General features: G+C 36.8%; 1 protein-coding gene across 1 annotated transcript in view; it reads right to left on the minus strand.

The window, feature by feature from the left end:
• Positions 1 to 24,438, minus strand: part of NEBL (nebulette) — a 231,978-nt gene that overhangs the window by 150,561 nt on the left and 56,979 nt on the right. Inside the window, exon 3 of the mRNA XM_072327238.1 lies at positions 10,715 to 10,799. Coding sequence (XP_072183339.1) covers positions 10,715 to 10,799 — 85 coding nt within the window. The remainder of the gene's footprint in view (positions 1 to 10,714; positions 10,800 to 24,438) is intronic.

Here is a 24,438-nt window from a genome sequence, read left to right on the forward strand (position 1 = left end):
TTGGATCCTGCAACTTGCAGGCAGTTTCCAACAAAATTTTCAGTGTCATAACAGAAAAGTAAAGATAGCATGAAGTGAAAAGTAGGTTATCTTCATAGATTATTAGTCTTGCTGTTAGGTCACAGACAACAAAATTTGGCAGCTCTGCAAAAAGCATTCCACCTTCCTAACTGTAAGCTGTGTTCTGGAATGTTCCAGGCATTCAGGCTTTCATCAGTTTGTGTTACTGTGACTGATACCAGTAAACGAAATTCATCTACCCCCTTCACAATGGGTGGAGAGAGGCCTTGAAAAGATGCACAGCTACAAAGGAGGGTCACTGTAAAGCTAAAGTAGCAAAAAAATATGCCTTTGGAGATAAATTTAACTAATTAAAGTCAAAGGTTTGCAAGTAATCTCTAACAAACTCCTGGTGTTGGGAACTTTTTAGCTTTTGTGTTGTACTTCAGTCTGAACAGTGATTGTGCTTAGAGCAATGGATAGAGGATATAAAGAATACAGGCAAGAAAGCCTTCTTTCTAGGGACTACACCCAAACAACACTAACAAAGGCAAAACACTAACTGAAGTCTGGGAAACATGGTGTTAGTTCTGGCACTATAAACGCAACTGGAGAGAGGAGCCTTCTAAAAGGAAAGTAATGCATCCCCACAAGGGGGTTGTAAGCAAAACCATGTACTTTCATGGAAGAAAGACTAATAGCTCAGAAGATATAGCAGTTAGCAAGCAGAGGCTGATCATTCAGCACTGGATTTTCAGAAGGGTTGGGATTTTTTTGTTGGGTTTTTCTCTACTAGAAAATAAGGTGATGGTATTCAGGAGGCACTATTTGACTGTAAACCTCAGTAGAAAAAATATTCACTATCAGATTGCCATCTCAACACAGTAAGCCAAGAGTAAATATCAGCATAAGAAAGATTCTGCTCTCAGTTTACAACATATTAACTTTCCCTGCATGTGCAGGGATGTTATGGTAGTGAAACAATAAGATGGCATTACTGTATCAGGCTCAGCATATGTTATTCTACCTATAGTTTGTAAAGAGTGCATGTTTTCATTTGCACTAATTAATGAAATTCAGTAATTGGCAATAGACTGTTCTCAACATTAATGCAAAATAGAGAGGTTCCACTTAATTTTCTTTAATTACTGGACTGTAAAACACGATCACATATATTGAGAGATAATTAGCTAAGTGGGTATTAACTGTTTTGTGTGTGTGGCTTTTTTAGGTTGTTGTTTTTGTTTTTGTTTTTTCATGAGAATCTCCAGTCATTCAACTAGACACTGACTCAGACATTTGCTTTTGAGATAGATGCCCCCAATGAACCCCATTAGCTCCCCAAAGCTTCACAGTAACAGCTGGAAATCAGTGTAGGCAGTGCTCAAAGAAAAATGGGTTTGAACAGGAGCAGCTATTCCCTCCTGAACCAGACTGCCTCATACTAATTGAGAACAACTTCACTGGGCTGACAGAGCCTGTAGTTCCAACATGATAAAAATGATGTTTACTGTCCCCAGGGGGACTGAATAGAAGTCTGCCTTCATGCATAGGAAACATATTAGCAATTGCATCAGTTGTGAAAAAACAGCTGCTTGACCACCCCTCCCCCCATCATCCCAGATAAAAATACTGGACAGAGGCTGTTAGTTTGGAAAAAGAGAACTACAGCAATACAGTCACATGCAAAATATTCACAAATGATCAGCACTGGTCTGAGTGGTACATGAACAGGCAATGCTACGGTAACAGAAATCAGATTTAATTCTAAGTGAGACAAGGAGGAAGTAGGGCAATAACCCCTATTTTTTCAACAGCATACATTCCTAAGATGATTGAAAAATATAAAAGGAAACACCCTTAAGAAATAATATTCTACAACAATTTATTTCCAAATCAGGATCGAGACAGTTGTTAATATTTGTTTCATTTCTGCTGCAAAGAAGACATACTTCAAAGAAGAAAATTGTGATAAGTAAAGGAAGACAGAATGGATATAAAGCAATTTAAGTCACATGTGTCTTTCTAATCGGCTCTTCCAAATGAAATATCAAACAGGAAATACATTTTCCCAACCTTTTCTTCCCAAGGTGTAAAATCTGCCTTTTCCCTGGGACAGACAACATCTAACATCTCCACATTGCTGTTGTAGCCCATTACCAAGGTAGAAACAGCAGTCAGCCATTCAGTCATTTACATACAGAACATGAATCAGCCTGGCAAGCACAATGAATGTCAGGCATCTATTCAGGAAAGAAACAAGAGTTTGCAGATGAATAACTTACTGCTGATATCCCAAAGATTACAGAAAGGAAATGGTCTACTTATTCGTAAGGTAACATTACTGATAGATGTTAAGTTTAATCCTGCTAAGTTTATTACTTTTAAGTAGTATTTCAGTGTAAAACCATGTATCTTTTCCTTTTCCGTTCTTACAAATCTATTACTATTTAATGGCCTTTAACTGACACAACAAGATTCTTTCATTCCGTATTTCTGAGAGACTTGTAGTTACTGCAGTAAACAACGGGAAACAATTTCTCAAGTAAAAAAAATATCCAGTAATATGAAGAAGCTCCTATCTGATATTTTGATTTTGGCCACTTAACTATGATGTCATGTGAAGGCTTTTGCAGATCATTTATTTACAGACCCAATGTCTGCATTGTTTAATGCAGTATCATAGAGATATCCAAGATACATGAGTAGAGAGATTTTGAAACACCAACTACTCAACTGAATAAAATCATTTAGATGAGGATCCATGCAATGGCAGCAGCCACACTACTGTCAGTTCCCATGCATCAAGCAATGACTGTACCAAGCAGAGAAGTTGATGAACCATTAACTAGCTGCAGCAGAACACTACTTTGCTATGATTTTAGTAAAACAACAAGTTGTAATTCCCACAATTAGTGACATACCCAACATTTTGAAGCAGAGGAAAATGAATGAAAAATTAAAACCACATTTTTTCAGCACTTGCTAGAAACAAATGTATTGCTGAAGGACTCCAATCAAGCCAAGAAAAAACTTCTCCATTTTAATAAAGGCAAAATGTATAGACAATAAAAATTACTCACTAGACAAAGCTCTCAGGTTTACATCATTTACAGACTCAGAGCATTTTTTGACAATACTAGACAGTATTTATTTGATTATAATTATTAGAAGGAGGGAAAACTAACTTTCATTTAGTATGCTTGAATGAGTCCTACATGTCCTATTTGCCAGACTGTTATTTCTCCTGGTGCTATCACTTTGTCTCAAAATTAAATTTTCCATAATCAAGCATATGGATGATCTTAAAATTAAATGAATACATTTATTAAAGTAGTTTAATGTCCATGCTGAAAAGACTGCAGTTCTCACTGACAGCAAAAGCTGCCACTCTCCGACACCAAAAATGAGTTTCAACCAAATTGGAAGGCAAAGCAAATCCAAATCAATGAGACAAAGTCAATTTGCACAAGTTAAGGGCCCAGTTTTCTGTACTTACAGAGGAATTCTCAATGTTCTCGATTTGAGGATTGCCAGGGAAACATGGAATTTAACTGTCATTTTTTTCTCCATTTCTACTGGATGTAAGAAGGGAGAAAAGAAAAGCTACCTGGAAGCTGTCAGTCCACATTGAGTGACAAATAGCTAAACTTTTCATGATTCTTGAACAGAGATGAGTGAAACATTTTCATAAATATTTTCTAACAAAAACTTTAAAAAGATTGAGGAGTGAAATCTGAAAACTCAAAAATGTGTCAATTTTAAGTCTTTTTTTTCCTCTTGAAATTTCCATTTGTTTTCAAAAAGTTAAGCACCCAAATTCTAAAGCATTTCTTCTGCTTTTGAACTGCACCATTTTCTACTTCTAGGAAAAAAAAAAAAAAAAATCCATTCCAACAATGTTTTGAGTTTGTAACTTCTAGCATATAAAAAAAAGAAAAAAAATTAGTCATTCACAAATCAGCCTTTCAACCAATAAGTATAAACGCAGGGATCGGTTGTCACTTTCTCACTATATGCAAAGATATTCCTAATCTCTCGGACTGTCTTAGCCTACATTTTCCTAATTATGTGGCTAGTCACAAAGTCACCACTTTGTGTTTTGGTAATGTTGGGCTCTGTAACTCTGCTACAGTAGATCTTCTACTCTTCTACCCATTTAAAGCTTATAAGAGCAGACAAAAATTTGATCAGAGTCATAACAAACGAATTAAACAACCAGGTTTCTCAGAAGAGCAATAAGATAAAAATGTTAATCACTAGAATTGTTCGCTATTGCCAAAACAAAAGTCATATTCCTGTAATCTCCGCACATCTGATCTAGAGGTTCTTCATCCATCAGGGAGATATAAAACCCAAATGGCTCCAGAGAGCTGAGTAGCAAAATTAATGAACTCCCCAATGTACATAAACTCTTAACTAGTAAAACACAACTTTCTCAAAAATAGACAGAAGCCATGAATCAGAAACACTTAAATCCTCCAGGAATTGATGCCTATGTCAAATCACTCGCCATTAAACACAGTCAAAAGGAAAAAAAAAAAAAAAAAAAAAAAAAAGCAGAGAAGCCTGTTAAGAACATTAAAAAAGAGCCATTCTTCAACTCACCAGAAGCAGGTGGGAGCCTTGCTTCAGAAAGAGGCAGAGTAGGGACTGCATGTTTCTGTGCATCCTACAGTTCTATTTAAAATAAGTAACTTCAATAACTGTGGTCACCAGGAAGCTTCTTCCCATCCTTTTTGAACAGAATGAAGCAGCAAAGGTTTGGTTGAATCTCTTTACCATGTTTTTGAGAGCAAGAATGCCATAAAATAACATTATAAAATAAGATGACAAGCATAACTCTTCACTACTTGCTGGTTCAGATTAGCAGATGAGCTTTTCACTAGACTTCTCGTATGCCTTCTCTCTGTTCAATATTTTGCTCTTACGTCTGACTACAGCCCTCTGCAAGCTAGACTTGCTGATTATTGTATCAGCTAGTACCCAGATACAGCTTGCCGTGTAATAAGACACTGGATTTCACCCTACATTAGAATGCTTTAGCTGAAACAGTCATTAATGGACAGAAACAGACCTTTCTAGGGGAGCAGTCTTACAGCTTATTTTAGATGTCCTGATCCATCCAGGTACATCTCAGACACCAGAAGAACAATGTCTGAAGGGTACAAAAAATGTAAAAATTTTCATTTGTTAACGTAATCCATCACTGATCAATGTGCAACTATCACTCATTCAGTGTGCACCACCACGTGTTTCACACAACAAAGCTCTCCGTGTGCTCAGACTGAAGTCTGCCAGCCTGAACTGAGGCTCTGCCTTAAGCACAGCATTTTACCTTTGTCCACTCTTTTGGCCTCCTTTCGCCATCCCTCCACTTCACTCAGCAGCTGCTGGCTCTGGACAAGGACCCTGCAGACAGCCTCCTGTGGTGACAGGTTTGTTTCTGGTTTTACCCATTTCAAAACATTCCAGTTTGTGGACACTCAGTTAACATATTACCAAGAGGACCCCAAATTCTTGTATTACAACAGCAAATCAGCTCCTATCAGAACCTGGCAGCCTAGAATGCCAAACAGAGTTAACCTGAAGAAGGAACAAAGGCCACAAGAGATAGCTGGGCTTACGAGCTACAAGATAGGATGTGACACTAGAAAAGACGGGAATTAACTGAGCGAGTCAGCTGAAGTTAAAAGGTGGAAAAGGGTGAGTAGTTTCTATTGTACTAGGAGCTGTCACCTTGGAGACACCAGCAGCAGCACCATGAGGCTCCACTGTTTATGTTACTCCACTAGGAGTGACCACAGGCCCATGCTGGTTGCAAAGGCCACAGTGTTCATAAGGTATAGTATCAGCATGCTTGCTCCAACACCGTAAGGATCCACAGGCCAACAGCACAGCAGAGAGCCACAACTGAAGTTATATACACTGTTTCTTGACTTTCTGATTCCCTTCTTATACAGGAATCAAAAGAACTTCCTTTGATCAAACCAAGCCCTCTATCCCAGCTTTATTGACAGAAGCTGGAGCATCCTCTGCTCAATAACCTTATCAGAGTTACTCCCTCCTTGGTAGGATTCAGCAATTTGTACCATTCTTCTGACCTTGCAATCACATTTAAGTTCATGTAAACAAATAATTTACCAATAATTATATTACAACATTACTAAGTCATCATATATTGCAAAAATGAGCACAGTTATCGATATATAAAAGCTTAATACACATCCTATGATTCTATAAACCATCTGGATGTGGTGCTCAGGGGCATGATTTAGCAGTGGTTGTTAGAGTTAGGGTAAAATGGTTAGGTTGAGATTGGACTTGATGATCTTGAAGGTCTTTTCTACCTTGAGCAATTCTATTTCTGTGATCTGTATATTTCCTTTTAAACCCTTGGAGCAATTTGCCTAGTCTTCTTAAAAAGAAAAAGATACTGATTCTTTGTAAAATTACTTCCCTTCAAGAGAAATTTGACTACTTTGAATTTGCAAGAGATTTAAAATGCATTTACCAAACGAATACATTTGTACATAAAGGTTCAAATGTAAAATCAAACTGAACTATAAGTTTATACAAATACAAAAAATTTACACATTGGCCCTCAATATCAAATTAATATTTTTAAGTTGGGTTTCTGTTTTGAGCATGGACTGCCACAGTAACAGAAGAAGCAGGAGGCAATGGATTTATTTAATTTAAACATCTTATGTGTTTCACTCTTCAACATTTACAGTCTACTAAGCTATCAGAAAAAATGTAAAAATCTGCTCCAGGCAGGTTCTACTTTCCCCCTCTTCCCCAAGAACAGAAAAAGAAAAATCCTTAAATATTTTTAAAGCTCTACCATTCAGTTCAATTAGAGCATTTATTATTTTTCTCCAGTCTCTTTGTTTTGGACAAGGTTAAACATTAGACTAATCCTGGTCTTTTTCCTTTTCTTTCATGACCCTTTCACTTGAAAGCCAATCAACATAATCTCCTGCAAGCATAGCACTACCTGACAAACTATCACCCCGAATAGACCTCAATCCATCCTGCTAGGCAGCAGTTACAAGAAATCATTGAACTCTGAATTGTCCCTGTACCATCTGAGAATAAATCAGAAGGACAATATATTTCTTGGACCTAAAACAGCCCCATCAATAAGTAACCTAAGCATCAGGAAAATGACCAACTGAAATGCTGACGAACACACTTGTCTTTTTACTGGGGTCAAGGGGTAGGACTGCCCAGGAACTCTCCTGCCTTTCTTCTTAATATTCTATAAGGCCAGCACCATGCAATTTCTGCTCCATGTGCTGTTTTTGCTTTGTACGACCAGGTCAGGCTTGGACTCCTTTCTTCCTTTGCCTTCTCAAAGTTGCACACTGCATATTACAAATGTTCTTTGCATCATTGACAGCTCAGCCTACAGAGAGTTGGAAATAATCTAGATCTAAAAAGCAAAAAGGGACAGACAGACAGAAAGATCCACAAAGCTTCAAAATGGAAAAAATGTATCTTGAAGGAGTAGACAAAGACTTTCTGCATCCATGCAAAACCCTGGAGCCAACTACGGCATTTTGGTGAGGAGCATAGAGGAAGAAAGAGATTTTGTTTGTTAATTTCTTAAATTCCTTCACTGTGACTAAAGGCTCAGGTAAGGTTGCTTTATTGTAAGGGAAGTACATATTTTCTGTCAGATGGAAAAAATGCCCTGGCAGCTTCCAAGGACTGCCATCTCATTCTGTGACAGTGAGATCAAGGCAAGAAGGCAGTAGATGACACCCATGATTTTATATCAAGTTCCCCAACACTTACCAAGAAATAGATTTTCTCAGTGCTGGTGTATGAGAATCTACCTTAAGCCTTAGCCTTGCCTTTGATCTCATACTTCAATATCCTCTCTACTACGAACTGCTGCAGAACATCTCTGTTCCTGCAATTTGAACTGCAAATGCTACAATTGATCGGCACAGCATTGCCACAGACAAGAACTAAAGACTGTAGAGATGTTTACATTGCTTGAAAGATAGAGAGAGTAGGAGCAAAGGAAAGCCAAAGAAGGTACATGAAGGTGGATCCCAAGAATACACAGCTGAGAGGAAATATCTGAGATAAGTATATTGTAAATACATAGAGAAAATATCTGTGGAATGAAGGAACACACCTCTAACAAACTAAAGGTACAGATTTTTCTTCAGAGAGGCATAAAGAAAAATGCTGTTTGAAACACTGTTCTTTATTTAGAAGTCAAAAGATCATAAAACATCATTTTCTTCAGAGAGGAGGCATACCAAACTGGGGAGTTTTCCTGAATGGAAAAGCAAACTTCCAGCCCCTCCTAATGGACAAATGCAGTCTCTCCTTCAGACTACAGAGATGAATGAAAGCCCATGAAAGCAAAAACTATGAAATTATATTGTATAGAAAGAAAGCATTTTCTAGAAAGCTTTTAAATGTTGCCTTTTGATTTCTTAACAACATAATTTTTCAAGTGTACTAAAGAGCAATTCATTTTCTATTGACTCCTCTAGAAAACAGTATTTTGGTTTTGTTTGTTTTGCTTCTCTCGTTATGCCAACATGGCAGGTTGGCACCTGATGCTGACCTAAATGGATTCTTGATAGAGGACACAGCACCATTAAGCTTGCTTACATAGAACGTAAAAAGCAGCTATTACTGTAGAAAAGCTTTTTTATTTACTGAGAAGTTAACTTAATTTTTTACATTACCTAACAGAATTTATTCTGTCCCAAAGTATCACTGCACTGGCAGAAGATTCAAGAAGCTCTGATGAATACTGGACAAACCAACCAGTTTTGGTTTGATGGGAAACACTTTTCTTGAACCACGGACACACTTATTTGCACTGCATGCCGCCAAAACGAAGAACTGAGCAATGGCAAATTATCACACAGTATCACAGTATCGTGCGAGTTGGAAGGGACCTTAGAGAAATATATAATGATATAAATCAAACATCTGCATCAACTGGGAGTCTTGCAACTTTCTCTGCAAACCTTGTGGTAGGACAACAGACAACAGCCAATAGGATTGATTCAGGATATGGATTGACTTATACTGTCATGAAAATATTACAGAAATTATTCAAAAGTTACAAGTTTAGTATAAGATTTAAACTAGACTGTAGCATTTCCTTGGAATCTTTTTTCAGCATTAAAACAATACAAAACAACAACAAGGAAGTGAATTATTACCCAAAAAAAAAAAAAAAATGTAATGACTTTTCTTCCAAGTAGATAAATTTGAGGCACTGTATAAGGGATGCTCCAAAAGTAATGCCTCCTATTTCATTATGTTGGCACAGCAGACTGGTGTTGGTGGTATGGTAGTAGAGGGAAACGTAGAGGGTAGTAGAGGGAAAGTGATGGGGAAAGTGATTTCTTCCATGTGTATACACGTATGTGTACACAGATGTACAAGGTAATACAGTGAAAAACTGATGGAGTAAAAAAAGTGTACTATTCTTCCGGATCCAATCATTTTTCTTCAAACCACTGGGAAAAGAGTATACTCAAAGTTTATATTCTTTTAAACAGACTTTTACAAAATATAGCTAATGTATTCCTGTTAACATGATGCTAACTGTTGTACGCAGAACACTGGACTAGAGAACTCTCCTCTTTCCCTCTGGTAGAATTTCAGCATGAAAGAATTTCTTTGAGTTTTAAGAACAGTCTTAATGAAAAAAGTAATTTTATTTTTTTTTAATGGATGCATCATGCCAAATATCTGTGCTGACATTTCTTTTTAACACTCCTCTGATTTCACCCATTAGCCTTCAAAGAGGTTCCCAAACAGAAAAGCCCTTTATGCCTCCTGTCTGTCTTCTGCTCCACACCTTATTATGTTAATTGTCAGTGACTATTATAAATTGTCAATTTATAATGAGAAATTGCAACTAAATTATGAATAAAACTGTAATAGAAAACCAACTTTTACAAAATACAATTAATTATTACCAATTGTCTCACACAGCCTGGATAATTTCCAATGTTGCATACATAAATCAAACAATAAAAAACTGATATTTTAGATGGAAAAGACCAGATGTTAAGGAATTAATATCAATAAAAACAGTAGTAAACCTACCGTGTAATACTAGTAAGCAAATACAATGTTTTTGTCTTTATCTCCATTTTTTATTTTTCACTTTTCTATTTACCCTTTTAATTTCAGTGTCCCGTTAACATAGGTAAGTTTTGATGGATAAGTTTCTTGTCTTATCTGGCTTATAGAATAGACCATATCTAAACTCACCAGGACATACTAGATTTATAAATGGATCATTCAGCCACACCAGTTTGACAGATCTCCTAAATGTTTGCTAATGACAAATTAATTGTTCATAATCACACAGCTCTGAAGTTTGATGCAAGCTAAAAATGACATTTGTCTAAGGCAAATGAACTCTCTGGATTCAGCTATTAGATTTCAAATTTTAAAAACTACTTGAAGAGGTACTTAACATACAGTTGAAAATTAATGACTTCAGTAATGACAGCAGAGTTACAACTATAAGATTACATTTATGAGATCAGACATAAAACCCTGAGTTTTGTAATGCTATTCTGATCAAAAGATATTTCTTCCAATTAGAGTGCTACTACAGTTCAATATGAAGGAATATTAACACTACTTAGAAAAACTGCTGAGAAATGGGACTGGTAATCCAATACTAATGAAACAGAAGAATCATTCTATTTACCTGACTCTGCAATTCACTTTGTTGCTTCAGACGTAGATTTTCTGGAGTATCAGCCACTGTAGTGAAGGACTGCTTTGGGTAATGTCTAAAAAAAAAAAAAAAAAAAAAAAGTACAAAGCCAAAGGGTAAACATTTACACATGATAGAAAGTCAAATCCATTGCAGCAATTTTTCTTAGGCTGTAGGGAAATGTTTCATAGTTTACTGGGCCTGTGTTAGAAACATTTACTCTAAAAATATTGTGTCAGTACTGCATTGCAAAATACACCATGAATGAGTTTCTGCAACAAATCTAAACACTATCCATTTATCTTCATCACTGTCTGCAGAGGCCAAGGGGACAATTCTTTTTTCAATAGAGTGAAGAAAAGTATCTTTAACTGCATTTTCTTGGCACAGTCACATGATGAATACAGATTAAATGCTTTAACATTTGAATGTTTTATAGAAACTCAAAAGTTACGTAAAATTAGTGCAGATAGAGTATCATGGTGCAGAAACCTGAAGAGCAAAGCCACATTGTATTGCCATTCCAGGCACAGAAATTTAAATCCACTAATAGCAAATACTGCTATAGCAGTCAATACACTGCTAGACATAGAAGAAGAATCATGCCTATTAAGAAAGGTTGTAATGGCTCAGAACTGTAATCTGTCAGTCAACATTTTTTTTAATTGAATTTTTACACATTTATAACATTATTATTTTCTTCGGCATTTCAGACATCTTTAATAGTCAAATCCTACTCATTGTATTTAGAATCAATTTACAGAACTAAAATTTATTGATTTTTGTGAATTAACCTGCAAATTTGCAGTTAAACAGGAAACTATAGTATAAGAAAGACCACCAACATAAGTAAATAATAAAAGTAGAGAGGCTATCCCAAAGGAAGTATTATTATGAGGCAGCAACACTCTAAGGAATCTGACTCTTACTTTTGAGAACATTCAGTATCAAAAGATTCAGTTTACATTATATATAAAGTCACTCATTCATTTGGTTACCACTCAACAGCTTCTCAGATCTGACTACTAATCCTCTTTTGCCTCTAACATTTCAAAGGTAAAATAAAACAGATACAGTAGATTGATTTCTATAGAGGGACTAATCAGTATATAAGAAAGTCCAAAGACAGAGGGGGATTTACAGTATCAAACATTCCCATGATAAAACTCAAGATCACCTCTAATGTGTTCCTTCAGAAACTAATTCAGTCTCTACAAGTTCCATCAGAAAAATTCTGTGTTCTGAAAATTTATATGGTCTTTGTAATCAAAGTTGTAAGATTTATTTTCTGTTTACAATTTTTATTTCCATGGACGGAGGATTAACGCCATGACAAGTTTAAAAATGTAACGTAAAATATATTCCCACTCATTGGCCACTTGTCCAGGCTAGCCCGTGTCACTGAAAGTGAGAAGAAGAGTAGAGAAGAGTAGAGAAGAGAAGAGAAGAGAAGAGAAGAGAAGAGAAGAGAAGAGAAGAGAAGAGAAGAGAAGAGAAGAGAAGAGAAGAGAAGAGAAGAGAAGAGAAGAGAAGAGAAGAGAAGAGAAGAGAAGAGAAGAGAAGAGAAGAGAAGAGAAGAGAAGAGAAGAGAAGAGAAGAGAAGAGAAGAGAAGAGAAGAGAAGAGAAGAGAAGAGAAGAGAAGAGAAGAAAAAGAAAAGAAAGGAAAAGAAAAGAAAGGAAAAGAAAAGAAAGGAAAAGAAAGGAAAAGAAAAGAAAAGAAAAGAAAAGAAAAGAAAAGAAAAGAAAAGAAAAGAAAAGAAAAGAAAAGAAAAGAAAAGAAAAGAAAAGAAAAGAAAAGAAAAGAAAAGAAAAGAAAAGAAAAGAAAAGAAAAGAAAAGAAAAGAAAAGAAAAGAAAAGGACTAATCCAGCCTATTCCTGTGCCATTACATCTAAGTCCTACCAAGACTGTAACTCTATCCACAGAAATCAGTGCTCCTTGGGAAAAGTTTCCTTCCACACATGAGAAAAGAGAAATGCATGTGCTACAAGACACAACTGCCTGTCTTCCTTTTCAGAGGGCTCCCATGCAAACAGATGATGCCAGGCTTAGCCACAGCTCCAGCAATGCACAGGGGGACAAAAGTAGGGTTTATTTAGATGACAAAAAATTGAACCAGCACTTGCATGAAGCAAATAGTATCAGCTCAATGTTATTCCCTGGGACAGAAAGATATTTATATAAGCGTGGGGATTCTTCCTCTCTTTATTTCACCTCTTCTATCTTACCCTTCCTTGTTCTGTATAGAAGAGAAAGACAAAAGCCAAAGTGACCATCAGGACGGTCATGAGCCCCATTTGGAAAGCAGCAATGGACAGATGGAGAAGGCAGTGAGCCACCTCACAGCCAGAATCTGCATATATCCAAGGAGGATTGTAGCAAGGAGCAGTGTGTAATGTGCTCTTAATGAAAAGCAGCCTCTTAGATATCCAGTGAAAACTCCTGTATTTGACAGAATCTTTGCCCCTTAAAAAAAGCCATTGCTACACACACAGTTCAAACATGATGTCAGGCGCATGTATAATGCCAAAAGCTTTCCCATAGCATTGCTTTTTATTGTGATTACATACCATGACTTTGGTACTACAGTCACAGCAACCACCTGTACTCATGCCCTTAATGTGGAGTGCGCAGAGTGGGAGCCAACTCAGGTGGGTTTCTGCCAAGACCCGTATGAAATGTGCATGTGACACTGGAGTGGTGTCACAATCACAGCCCACAGACTCTCTTGGCAACAGCAGCAGAGACATTTCTGTAAAGCCAGGATCCTAAATCATCCTCCTATTTATTCTGAAGCATATGAATGCAAACCTTGTCCCTATCCTACATCAGCTTTTATTTCTGATCCTTGGCAAATTAAATGGTTGGTTCCACAACTTGTATTCAGAAGCTCCCAGATATCTCAACAAGCAGAACAAATCACTGAGGCACTAACGTATCTAAGGTCACTACTGATATAGATAGAGTAGTTCCATTTCAAGTGGAAAAGGTATTATTCATCTTAAACCAGCAGTGCTCTACTATGCTTCAAATTACAATGGATGCTGGTTACATCAGTATGCATACTTGAACATAGCAGTAAACAGTATTCACAACTGAAATGAAAAAACCTGCTGACATTGAACTCAGCCTTTACATTGATCTCATTAACTGTTTATCACAATGAATTACTGTGATTTTTAAAAAAGAATCATAGCAAAGTCAGATTAACAACTCATTCTGCTTGGGTTCATAATATTAACTATAGCTAATTTATGAAGCCACCCACATGGCTTATCATCATAGTATCATAGTATCGTGCGAGTTGGAAGGGACCTTATCAACCAGAAAGGCATGTTTTTAGAGTCACCTTGCTTCAAAACCACTCAAAAGCATCAGTATTAAATTTAAATCCCATCTTCAGCATTCAGCTTACTAATATTGTGTATTCAGAATCACTAAAAATATCACTATTTAAGACATTGTCTGAAAACTACTATCTGAAAACCAAGTATTGTAACGCTGCATAACTGTGACCAAAAGAGAAGGCTTGTTAAATAGTTTTAAAGTGATCAAATCTGCTCCTTAACTGTTGGATTAAGACTTTATCACATCTCATCAGAATGGTCTGAATAAGGATAAGTAAATGGGTGGCAAGTCTTTAGTTCAAAAGGCTCATGGTAATATTGCAGTTCCTGGTAATCCGTTGCTCAGTTTCCCTTTGTCTGAGATGATGTCTGAGAAAAGCAGAGAATTGGTTAAAGAGGTTGATGTCATGCCAGCTATTTAATAGCAGTGTCCAAAGGATTTTTTTGTTTGTTTGTTTTAAGTCTTTGTTAGTAGTCTAAGTCTACTTAGCAATATGTCTTACTACACTAATGCTATTAGGATTAATCCTGTATAAAGATCTATACAAGAAGGTCCAGAACAAATCAACATACACAGTATGGTGTTTCTGCTATGTACTGTATTGCTAGCTTCAGCTGCACAGCTTGATAAATAAATTAAATTCCAACTCAATCTCTGTTTCTATGAGAAAACTCCTTCATTTTTGCGATTTGGAAACAGTAACAGCAAACCCTTCAAGAATTCAGGAAACTACCTGAAAGTCTAACAGCTTTTCTAATGACTAATCATAGAAATTTTCCCACCTACTTGTTTACTTGTAAGGCTTTCATCAGCTTTTCCACACTTTCGAACCAACAAAAGGAATAAAAAACATGTTCTGAGAGATAATGGGATGACGATTCAGCTTTTCCTGTTCTGAAAAAGGTCAGATTCAAAGCTTGAGATAAATTCAAGCCTATTCAGAAAGTAATATGTTCATGCCTCATTCTTGCTCATTCTGATCTAAGACATGACTAAGAATGCTTTGAGTATATTTTCTAACTGTAATGTTAACTGTTCAGTTGCAGAATTACAACACTTAACTAGATTGCTGCCAAGTTACCTCTTCTCTTAGAGTATTCTTGTTTGTAGCGACTGTTCTTCAAATTAAAGTCAACTCTAGAAGACAAGGAGGTTAAGAAAAGTAAAGAAAGATTAAGAAAAATAAAGGAAAGGGGGAAAAATGCATGTGTTTTCAGTTGCAGTAATTCAGACGAGCAAAAAAAAAAAAAAACATATATTAACAAAAAAAATTAATATTAGAACAATTACAAAAAACATGTACTGCTTTTACACTTAGCGTTTCAGTATAGTGCATGCAAGTGTTTCAAACTACAGATGAATAGTGTACAAGAATCTAGTAGTTTGGATGGAACCTGAACTCAAAACAACTAAAGGACAGGCAACAAAATTCCTTCTTAGACCTCTAAGGGCCCAGTTTGTTAATCAAGATCTGAGCCCACATCCACAAATACAACTGAATTTAGCACAAAAACACAGAGGAGAAACACAGATCACCAATTAACTTTCCAATAAGAGAAATGAGATGAAATAATTTACCCAGGAAGGAGATCAGATATTAAACTCTCCTCATCGAGCAGTGTTTGGGCCGGCAGTTTACCACCGGGTTTGAAGACTCATGGGACTGCCTTCCACTCCTTACTTTGAAACCATGTCATTGTACAGAAGGAAATGTAAGATGTGCAGTGACAAAGAAAGCAGCAGCAGCAGGGAAACCCACAGCTGACTTCTTGCTTTGAAATTCTTGTTCTGAAGCTCCGGGATTTCCCTGGGTTTTCTTTCTTGTTTTGAACATTCTGTTCAGGATCATCTATCTATATAAATGATTATGGACGACAAATAATCTAGGTAGTGGGTAATACAGCTTTGTTACTGTAGAACTCGGGCAATGAAGTGGGCAAGGAAGATTCAATAATTCCCTTAAACCAACTCTGAAGACAGAATTCTCTGTAGTTTCTATCACCTACCCTGCTAAATGAATATAAGATACTCTGGCTGTAATACGTTTGTTTTGGAAAATGCTTTTCCATCTTTATCCTTTGATGTTCAAGGGGATTTGCTTCTTGAGATATTTAATTCATGCATCTGTATTTCTTATTTGAAGTAAAAGAGAAGGTTATTGCAGTATGCCAGCTAACTATAAGTTAATGCTTATGAGAAAATGCCCCTAGAGAGATGATTTTGTATCGATTGGAGATTTAGAAAAGAGTAGACTCCATGAAAAAATGTTAGCAAGGATATTCCACCAATCTTCCCAATCCTCACTTCAGGAACAAGTGAAAGGCCACAAATCAGTCTGTCCTACAACCAGACCCACATCACCTAACACTATGTTACCAGTGTGGCATTTCATAACCTGTATGCAGAGACTTTGATCTGGGGCTGTTTACAAAAGTTAAGTTTAGGGACCACATTAAATACTCTGACAGTATCTGGCCCCAGGGCACAGGTCAGTGTCTTGGTGTCCTCTGCTAGTCATATTTTTCCTATCTCATCTTTCTCTTATTCACTCCTTTGACTCCCTTCCCCAGATTCAAATAAATACATTGTTAGGGAGACATGCGAGTTGCTTCTTGAGAAACTCAGGTCTAAAGCTTTTCATTTTTAAAGATCTTAAAAAATACAACAGAACGGAACATCCAGTTCATATTTAGGAAACTTACCATAGAATAAAAAAAGAAGTGCTATAATACATTCAGCTGGAATACAGATTCAGGAAAAAAAATAAGAGTAAAATCCCAGCACCACAGACTTCAATAGCAGAACACTCCGAATTATCAATGGAGCCAGGCTCTCACGTTTTCAATAATTTACTTTCAGATTTAACTATTCCTCAGCTATGGATGGCATTGCTTGGGGAAATAAATGAATCTGTAACACACTGAAAGCTACAGGGCAGCCCTGAGCTGTGCAGGAACCCGCCGGCACCATATTAATAAACACTGACAGCAGACTGAGAAGCGAGAGCTGCTGTCAGAGCAGAATCTGCAGAACACGATCAAAAAGCTCAAGGAAGGCACAGGCAACTCTGGCAGCATAAAGCAAAAAACAAAAATACTGACTGGAACAGCAAAATCTGCAGTAGATTTTCTCCTTTAAGAATGCCAGTAACATGACACGCAGAGATACAATAAAAGCAGTCTGCTCTGCATAGGCCCAAATGCTTGTTTTGACTACTTCAGCACAGCCTGGTATGCTTTGTATTTATGAAACCTGGACAGAGCTAGTAGTTTTCTCAAGTTCTAGGGCTGACCAGAGTATAATTCATGGCTCCAGCAGTGACAAACTTTCTTATAAGTTTCCAAAATTTTCCTGTCAATTACAGTACCACCAATGAGTTGGCATCTCAAGCAGCACAACACCGAAATAGGTGAGTAGGTTCTAAATTCTGCTCTTACCTTCACTTTTTTTCCCTTAATTCTGAAATATTTTTCAAGTATTAAGAACCTTTAGGCCAAGGAATATTCATACAAATGCTTTCTCTGTATACCACAAGCCAGCATTTTTGTACCTGCCTAACTCCTGGGACTCCCATCTTACATATGAAACTACCAAATCTGTCTGGTCCCGTGTTTTATAATGTCCTTTCTTCCCCATACTGTAATTTCATCACCTGATTTCTAATCACGGGTATGTGTACATATATCATTTTCATAAATCTTCATTAGGTTGTATAATCTAATTTTATTCACTGAAATGTGTCAATGGCTATACAGGTAATTTATTAAACCATTTCCTTTCAAAAATGAATGTTATGTTACATGAAATGGCATCTTTACAGTTAGACTAGTTTAAAAAACATACATCCCCTATGTTCCAATACTACATCACATCTACTCCCACTCACAGTAAAGCACTTAATAGAAAGTCGGTGATACATTGCAGCGCTGTACTTACAATGATCAATCCTCCTGTGCTTGTACTGTAAAGGCAAGCTTTCTCACAACTGGTGAAGGACACAAAAAGCCCATCCAGCAGCAGGAGTGCTAAAAGTGACCTCCCTTAAAATGTTAATCACTGCGGATTTCACAAGACTTATTTTCATTAAATACCAAGGCATTAACAAACAAACCATACAAGATAAAAACTGCATTCGCCATATGAGTATTGGTAAAATAATGGTTCAGTACTGCAATAGCATGTTTACAAAGGAAAATTCTGTGGGCAGTAAACATCATCACCCATGTGGTGCAGCCCTAAGTGACTGTAAATCCTGAGAAGCTGACTGTAAATCAAGCTCAGCTTCAGGATTTACATCTAACTGTTATCCAGTCTGGTAACACTTGTTAAACTCTTTCCAGTAGCAGAAATTAAATATACTTTAAAGAAATTCCAAGAGTCTTTCTTGCTTGGAAATAGAGTCTCACTCAATTGATGACTATTTCCCCCGGGGTTATTTTTTTCTATGCATCATTATCAATATTTTCCACCACATCCCCACTGTTGGCATTCTAGATAGTCAAGGCACTGTATTCAAGAAACACCTCAACTTCTCTAATTTCAGTCATCCGTTTTTTTCATGCTTAGGAAACCTCGCCACTTCTACTTAATATGAAATATTCAATATGGGGACTGAAACTGAACATTTAAATTTAAAATTTTGTTACACAAAGTCCATATAGAAATGGAAGTAAAACTTGAATCACTCCTAATAACAACTTCTTCTCTCCCAGTGTTTCAAATGCAAAAACTACAACAGAAACTTTATTCTAAAAAACTTAATGCCAAAAATCTATGAAAGAATAACAGCAGAGACCAAGAAAGACTACTTAGTATATGCATTAAGCCTTCAGTTTCCAAGACAGCAACTGACTGAAAGAACACTTGCTACTAAAAACTGAAATTTCCATGTATTCATTGAAAAATTATTAGGTCGTATGCCAATAGATCACACTTGTAATGAAACTGGACTACCACTGTTGTACTCATAAAACTGAAGGAAAGTTTTAAGTTCAAAACCTGGGAAACCAAAAAAGGAATAGATTTTTTCTCCTAGTTTCCAGCTTCCATGTTGTCTGTTACATAACTCTTCTATGCACACTGACTAGCTTTTAATTTTATGCTTTTCTTTGTTTTGCAAAGCTATAAAGCCAAGCAACAAAAGACAACTCTTCAGTGCTTCCCAATTTCAAACTTAGCTTTCCCAGACATGGGAAGTGGGACCAATGGGACCAAAGCGATACTAAAAAACAGCTAGAGGACAGAAGAGAAATAAGTGCTAGAGGGACATCATACTTCTTTTTAACTTGTAGAAATAACTGTTTAGATGGCTGTCAATAGGCTGGGGAATCTAAGGCTCCTAAAAGCCAACAGGGAAATGCACAGACAGACAGCTTGCCAACCTTGAGTCATAACTGACTTGCCTTCTTGATAACTGTGGGTATCATCCTGAAGTGAATCCCCTCAAAGGGACTTTTTCTGCAAGTTACTAGAGAACTAGTCTGTTGCAATCTGAACAGCTGGAACATTATAAAAAAAAGGCAGGAGGAGACGAGAAGGGAGATGGAAAAAAGTTGTGTTGAACGCCTTAACACTGTTACCTCTTTGACTGTAATTGCAATATTAAGTATTTTTCCTCTAAAGCTGTGCCAACACCGACAATTTCAAGCTACTAATAAAAAAAAAATAAGTAAATTAAACAGTTTACACATGTACCAAAATAAAATACGGAAAAGCTAGGTTTTTTGCCAAGTAGAAAATGACAAAATTAGTAGGGTGGAGATGGCATTCTGTTTTTGCACTTCTAGCAGGCTTGCCAAATAATAGAGTATACAAACTCACAGTTAATTAAAAAAAAAGAAATTCTTTTTTTCAGAATCAAAAATAAAGAAGCTGACCTGTAGTTGGCAGCAGTTCTACATTTTATTTCCTTAGTAACTATTTCTTTTTAGCATTTGTTGGGTTTTTTCTTTGTTATTTCTTTGCTTGTTTGTTGTAATACAGCAAAAATTTCAAACCAGGTAATACTTTGCATAAAAATCCTTGGAAAAACATGCATCTGTATTTTATAGAGTATATATCTGTCTAATAATTTCAAAAACACAGTAGTTGCTTGTTCACATACTGTAAACTTTAATCAAGTACATTATTTATGCAGTTTTACAAACTGTCCCTCTTGTAATGTACACACTTACATAAACTAGGTTTAGCTAAGAAAAAAATAAGGTTACTCCACACAAGAGTTTCATAAAATACAGCTTATGCTATATTCACACCTTCACAAAATTATTATATAATACATCTACATTTTGCTTGCAAATGAAAAATACTTTCTTCCTGCTTTGCCCTATTCTGATGAAGTAGTAAGGGTATATAAAAGCTTACACTGTAACTTTTTAATGCAAATCCTTGGCAGAAGTGATGAAAACTGACACTTTTGGAATAAGTTGTCATGCTATGCACAATATATGGTCCATGAACACAAAATCTAAAGCGTACGTAACTGAGACTAAACCACAGATGTTTCTTTGTTTACCATAACAAAGCAACAGCCAGGTAGCATATTTTCACACAATGTCTTGCAGACACCCCCAGAATTGCTGCACACACTATGCATTCTGTTCCTTATGGCCTAACTATTTTCAGTAGAGTCATGTAGGATCAGGTGCAGCTACATAACTGCTCTGACAGGATTGCTACACAGCCTGTGTTTTCCCTCTTACTTGTTGCTTTCTCTGTTTTCTCCCTGTAGGAACTAATCCACCACCCTTGGAGTATAGGAGTTCGTCTCACAGCTCTTCATATGTTAGGGAAATGATAAAGTTTTAGATAACATAGGGCACAAACCTTCTCATCACATCCTCAGACACAAACCCTAAATCTCACAGACACAGATATTCCAGAGATCAGATTATACTGGATGCCACCTGAGGTGCCATTCAAGCAGACCTTGATGCTATCTCATGAGCTTTTCTCTACGCAGCCTGAAGCCCATCAGCCCATCAGCCCCCTGTAGATCTGCCTCTTCCAACAGTTTTGAATGAAAAGGCAAACAAACTTTTCCCATCTCCTACCTTGGAAAGAGAAGAGCACCCACTGACTGGTGCTGACAACTTAACAGAAGGAGCTCTTAGGATGCAAAACAGTCGCAAAGGGAACTTTAAGTTGAATTAACATGTAAGAGGAATGCAAACTACTCTTAAGTCAACTTACAAAGGCGTCCATCTCAAAGTATAAACCAAGTATTGGAAAGTAATTTCCACAAGCAGTGTAGAAAATCAACCTACACACGAGAGAATGTGCAATGTCACACCTTTGGACTGAGCAAAAAAAAGTGACATATAAGATAGTGAAGAAACCTAATCACAGAAAATCTAGGTGATAAGCACAAGATGAAATGAATAGCCAGTGCTTCAGATCACACAGTATAGTGGTTAAATAGCATTTACATCACAGGAAAATAGAAAACTTAGGGGTGAATTCATAATCATGAAAAAAAGAAAGCTGGCAGATGTCATTGTCCGGGCCCCTTCTACACCTGTTACTAAATTCCTGCAAACACACCACCACAACTGTCCATAAGCAGAGTTGCCCTTAGAATGCAACTGAATCCATTTGGAATAAAATGGAAGACATATTAATGAGTAGGAGACAAACAGAGAGATAATAGGAAAGGGAAAGCACACTAATTAAATCTGTTGTTATTTAAGTTCACGATGACTTGCAGGAAATATGTCAATAGCTCAAGTTTGTTCATAAACACCTAAAGTTAGTCTCATGGTTGAAAAAATGATTATTTCATCATACATGACTCAATACCACCCCTCTCACGTGTTAGCATAAAAGAAAACTATGCCATCCAATGATCACCTTCAGAAGTTAAAAAACAAGGCTGCAAGATGGCAGAGATCCCTTTAAACTGATGGGGTTTACTTCAGCTGATACCTCATTTGACAAAAATTTTCTTCTTTTGCTATTTCAGTATAGTGCGAACGACTTACTCCACATATTTTGCTCCAATTACATACAGATTAGAAGTAAAAAAAATAAAAATAAAAATAAAATAAAAATATTTAAAAAAAAATTAAAAAAAAAAAAAAACAAAAAAAAACAGGAAATAACGTAATCATTTATCAGCAACTTTAATTCAGTTCCCACAGATTCACTAACTCCTCTATTGGATCTTATATATTCTTCTACCAATTTACGGAGCACTTTGTACAGAGTGAACCAGCTTGCCCTGCCTGTTCAAAGAAGCTAGAATTGATTCCACCAGTTACTTGCAGCTCAATGATGAAGACAGAAACTTCTGAAGCAGTTCAGCAACTAAACTCACCTGAGTACCAGCCTGTCTGCATTACTGCTGAAGCACATGGCCTCTTTTACAGAAGTGTTTTAAGTTACACTACAAATATTTTACATTCCAAAAACCCTGTATTTTCAGTATAACTCAAAAGCTAATATAATATTTTAAAGCTCAAAGAGCCATATGCCTTCTGCCAAAACTGAACCTCTCTGCCAATGTCTCTTGGATATATAATCATACTTTCTTTCTTGTGCTGAGATTATTCCTGGGGGCTTCATATGGATGTTGACACTCTAATACAATCTACAACCAGACAGGATCACAGAGTACTTCCACACATAGATTTTAACACAAGAACAAATGCACAATACAAAAACAGTTTCAACGTGCAAACTAAAGCATTTCCAAGTGCTGAAAGCATCTCTTAGCCATCTGCTTCGAGCTGATACATTGCTCAAGTCTGCAGAAGAGCAGTTCTGCCAAGCTCCTTCAGATGCTTCTCCTCCCACATCTGAGCCTCTGCCTGATGGAGCTCTGCATGCTCTCTCATCAAAACCCAGAGACCAAGATTTCCAAGGTGTTCGGTCACATCACTTCTTCCACACTCAAGGTGATGAAGACCTCACCTTGGAAAGCTGAGGCCTCTGTGGAACAGCTCAGTGGCCAAGAAAAGCAAAGGGAAAACTTCTGCACACCAAGTGAAGACTAAAATATCTAGATGACAGCTGACCACACTCTGTATTTGACAAACTTCAACAGTTTCACTGAAATCCAAATAGTGAAAGGCAGCGATGGAGTCCAAAATAAGTACTTGAACAAAAAAAAAAAAAAAAAAAAAAATCATGATCCATACTTTCAGAGAAATAAAAAGATGTCTTTGGAAAAAGCTGGAGGGCATACTGATTTAATCTGGCTTTGTCAAAGCTGTTAAAAACATGCACACTGTGCATTGCTCACCAGTGAAAGACTAAACGTTCTGTTTCAATGGGAAGCTGGATACACTGTGAAGAATAGCTACAAAGAATACTGTCAGCAGAGAGCAGTTTAAACAGAATTTCTGCTCTGTAAGAAAAAAAGAAAATGGAAGAATACAGCATAGCTACTGCTGTTTGGAATTTAAAATATGTATTTAAATTTCCCACATAAATACTTTTACGGCCTTTTTCACTCTTTTAATGCAAGCTTTTTAATGTCTTCCCATGTTCTTTTATATTTTATAAAGGAAGTTAACACTTGGAGACCAATCTCAGGGGGTTTCTGGCTCAGACACAATGTCTAGTCTCCTGGTTCCCCATCAGTCATTAAAGATTGATGAGGTCCTGCAATGAAAATACATCTGAATCATGAGCCTAAAAGCATGGGAGCAAGAGCTTTGGCAAAAGATACATTTCTTGAGGTTGCTGGGATGACAGCTATGGATACAGGCACACAGACTTGTAGGCTACGTCTGTGCTATTAAATCAAAAAGCATCTAGCAACATTCTCTGGTACTGAAGCTAATTTGCATAGAGCAGCCTACATCAACTTCTCAACACTTTTACCAACCAAAACAAGGTCACTGCATCCAAACTGCCAAGAGAGAGCAAAAATTTTCTTGATCACAGTCAGAATCATACCTAGGAATTGTCTGGGATACAGCAACCAGGACAGGTTAAAGATATTGCATTAGGTACCATTTAGCAAGTAAAGAGTGTATTCAATTGAGTTTAATACCAATCTTTTAATTTGCTACTAGAGATGAAGCATAAATATCCCTTGTAGAGTTACATCACTAGACTCCCAGCCTCCCTGCTTTCCAGGAAGAAACTTAAGAATGACTTCTGCTCTGACATTTCAACAAAAGCAATATACATTCCTCTGCTTGGCTTTTCTGCAACTTCTTCCCTCCATTTCTAAATCACAGACCCACAGAAGAGTTGAGACTTGATGGGATCTCCAAAAATCTTCAAAGCACACTGAGCTGGAATAGGCTGCTAAGGGCTATGCCCAGTCCTCTTCCAAACACCCCTCAATACGTCCAGTGTTCAGCCATCTCACACTGAACAATCACACTCACATTCAACTTTCCCCTAAGGAAAGACAT

This window comes from Excalfactoria chinensis, chromosome 2, assembly GCF_039878825.1.
Source record: "Excalfactoria chinensis isolate bCotChi1 chromosome 2, bCotChi1.hap2, whole genome shotgun sequence".
In the NCBI taxonomy this organism is placed as follows: Eukaryota; Metazoa; Chordata; class Aves; order Galliformes; family Phasianidae; genus Excalfactoria; species Excalfactoria chinensis.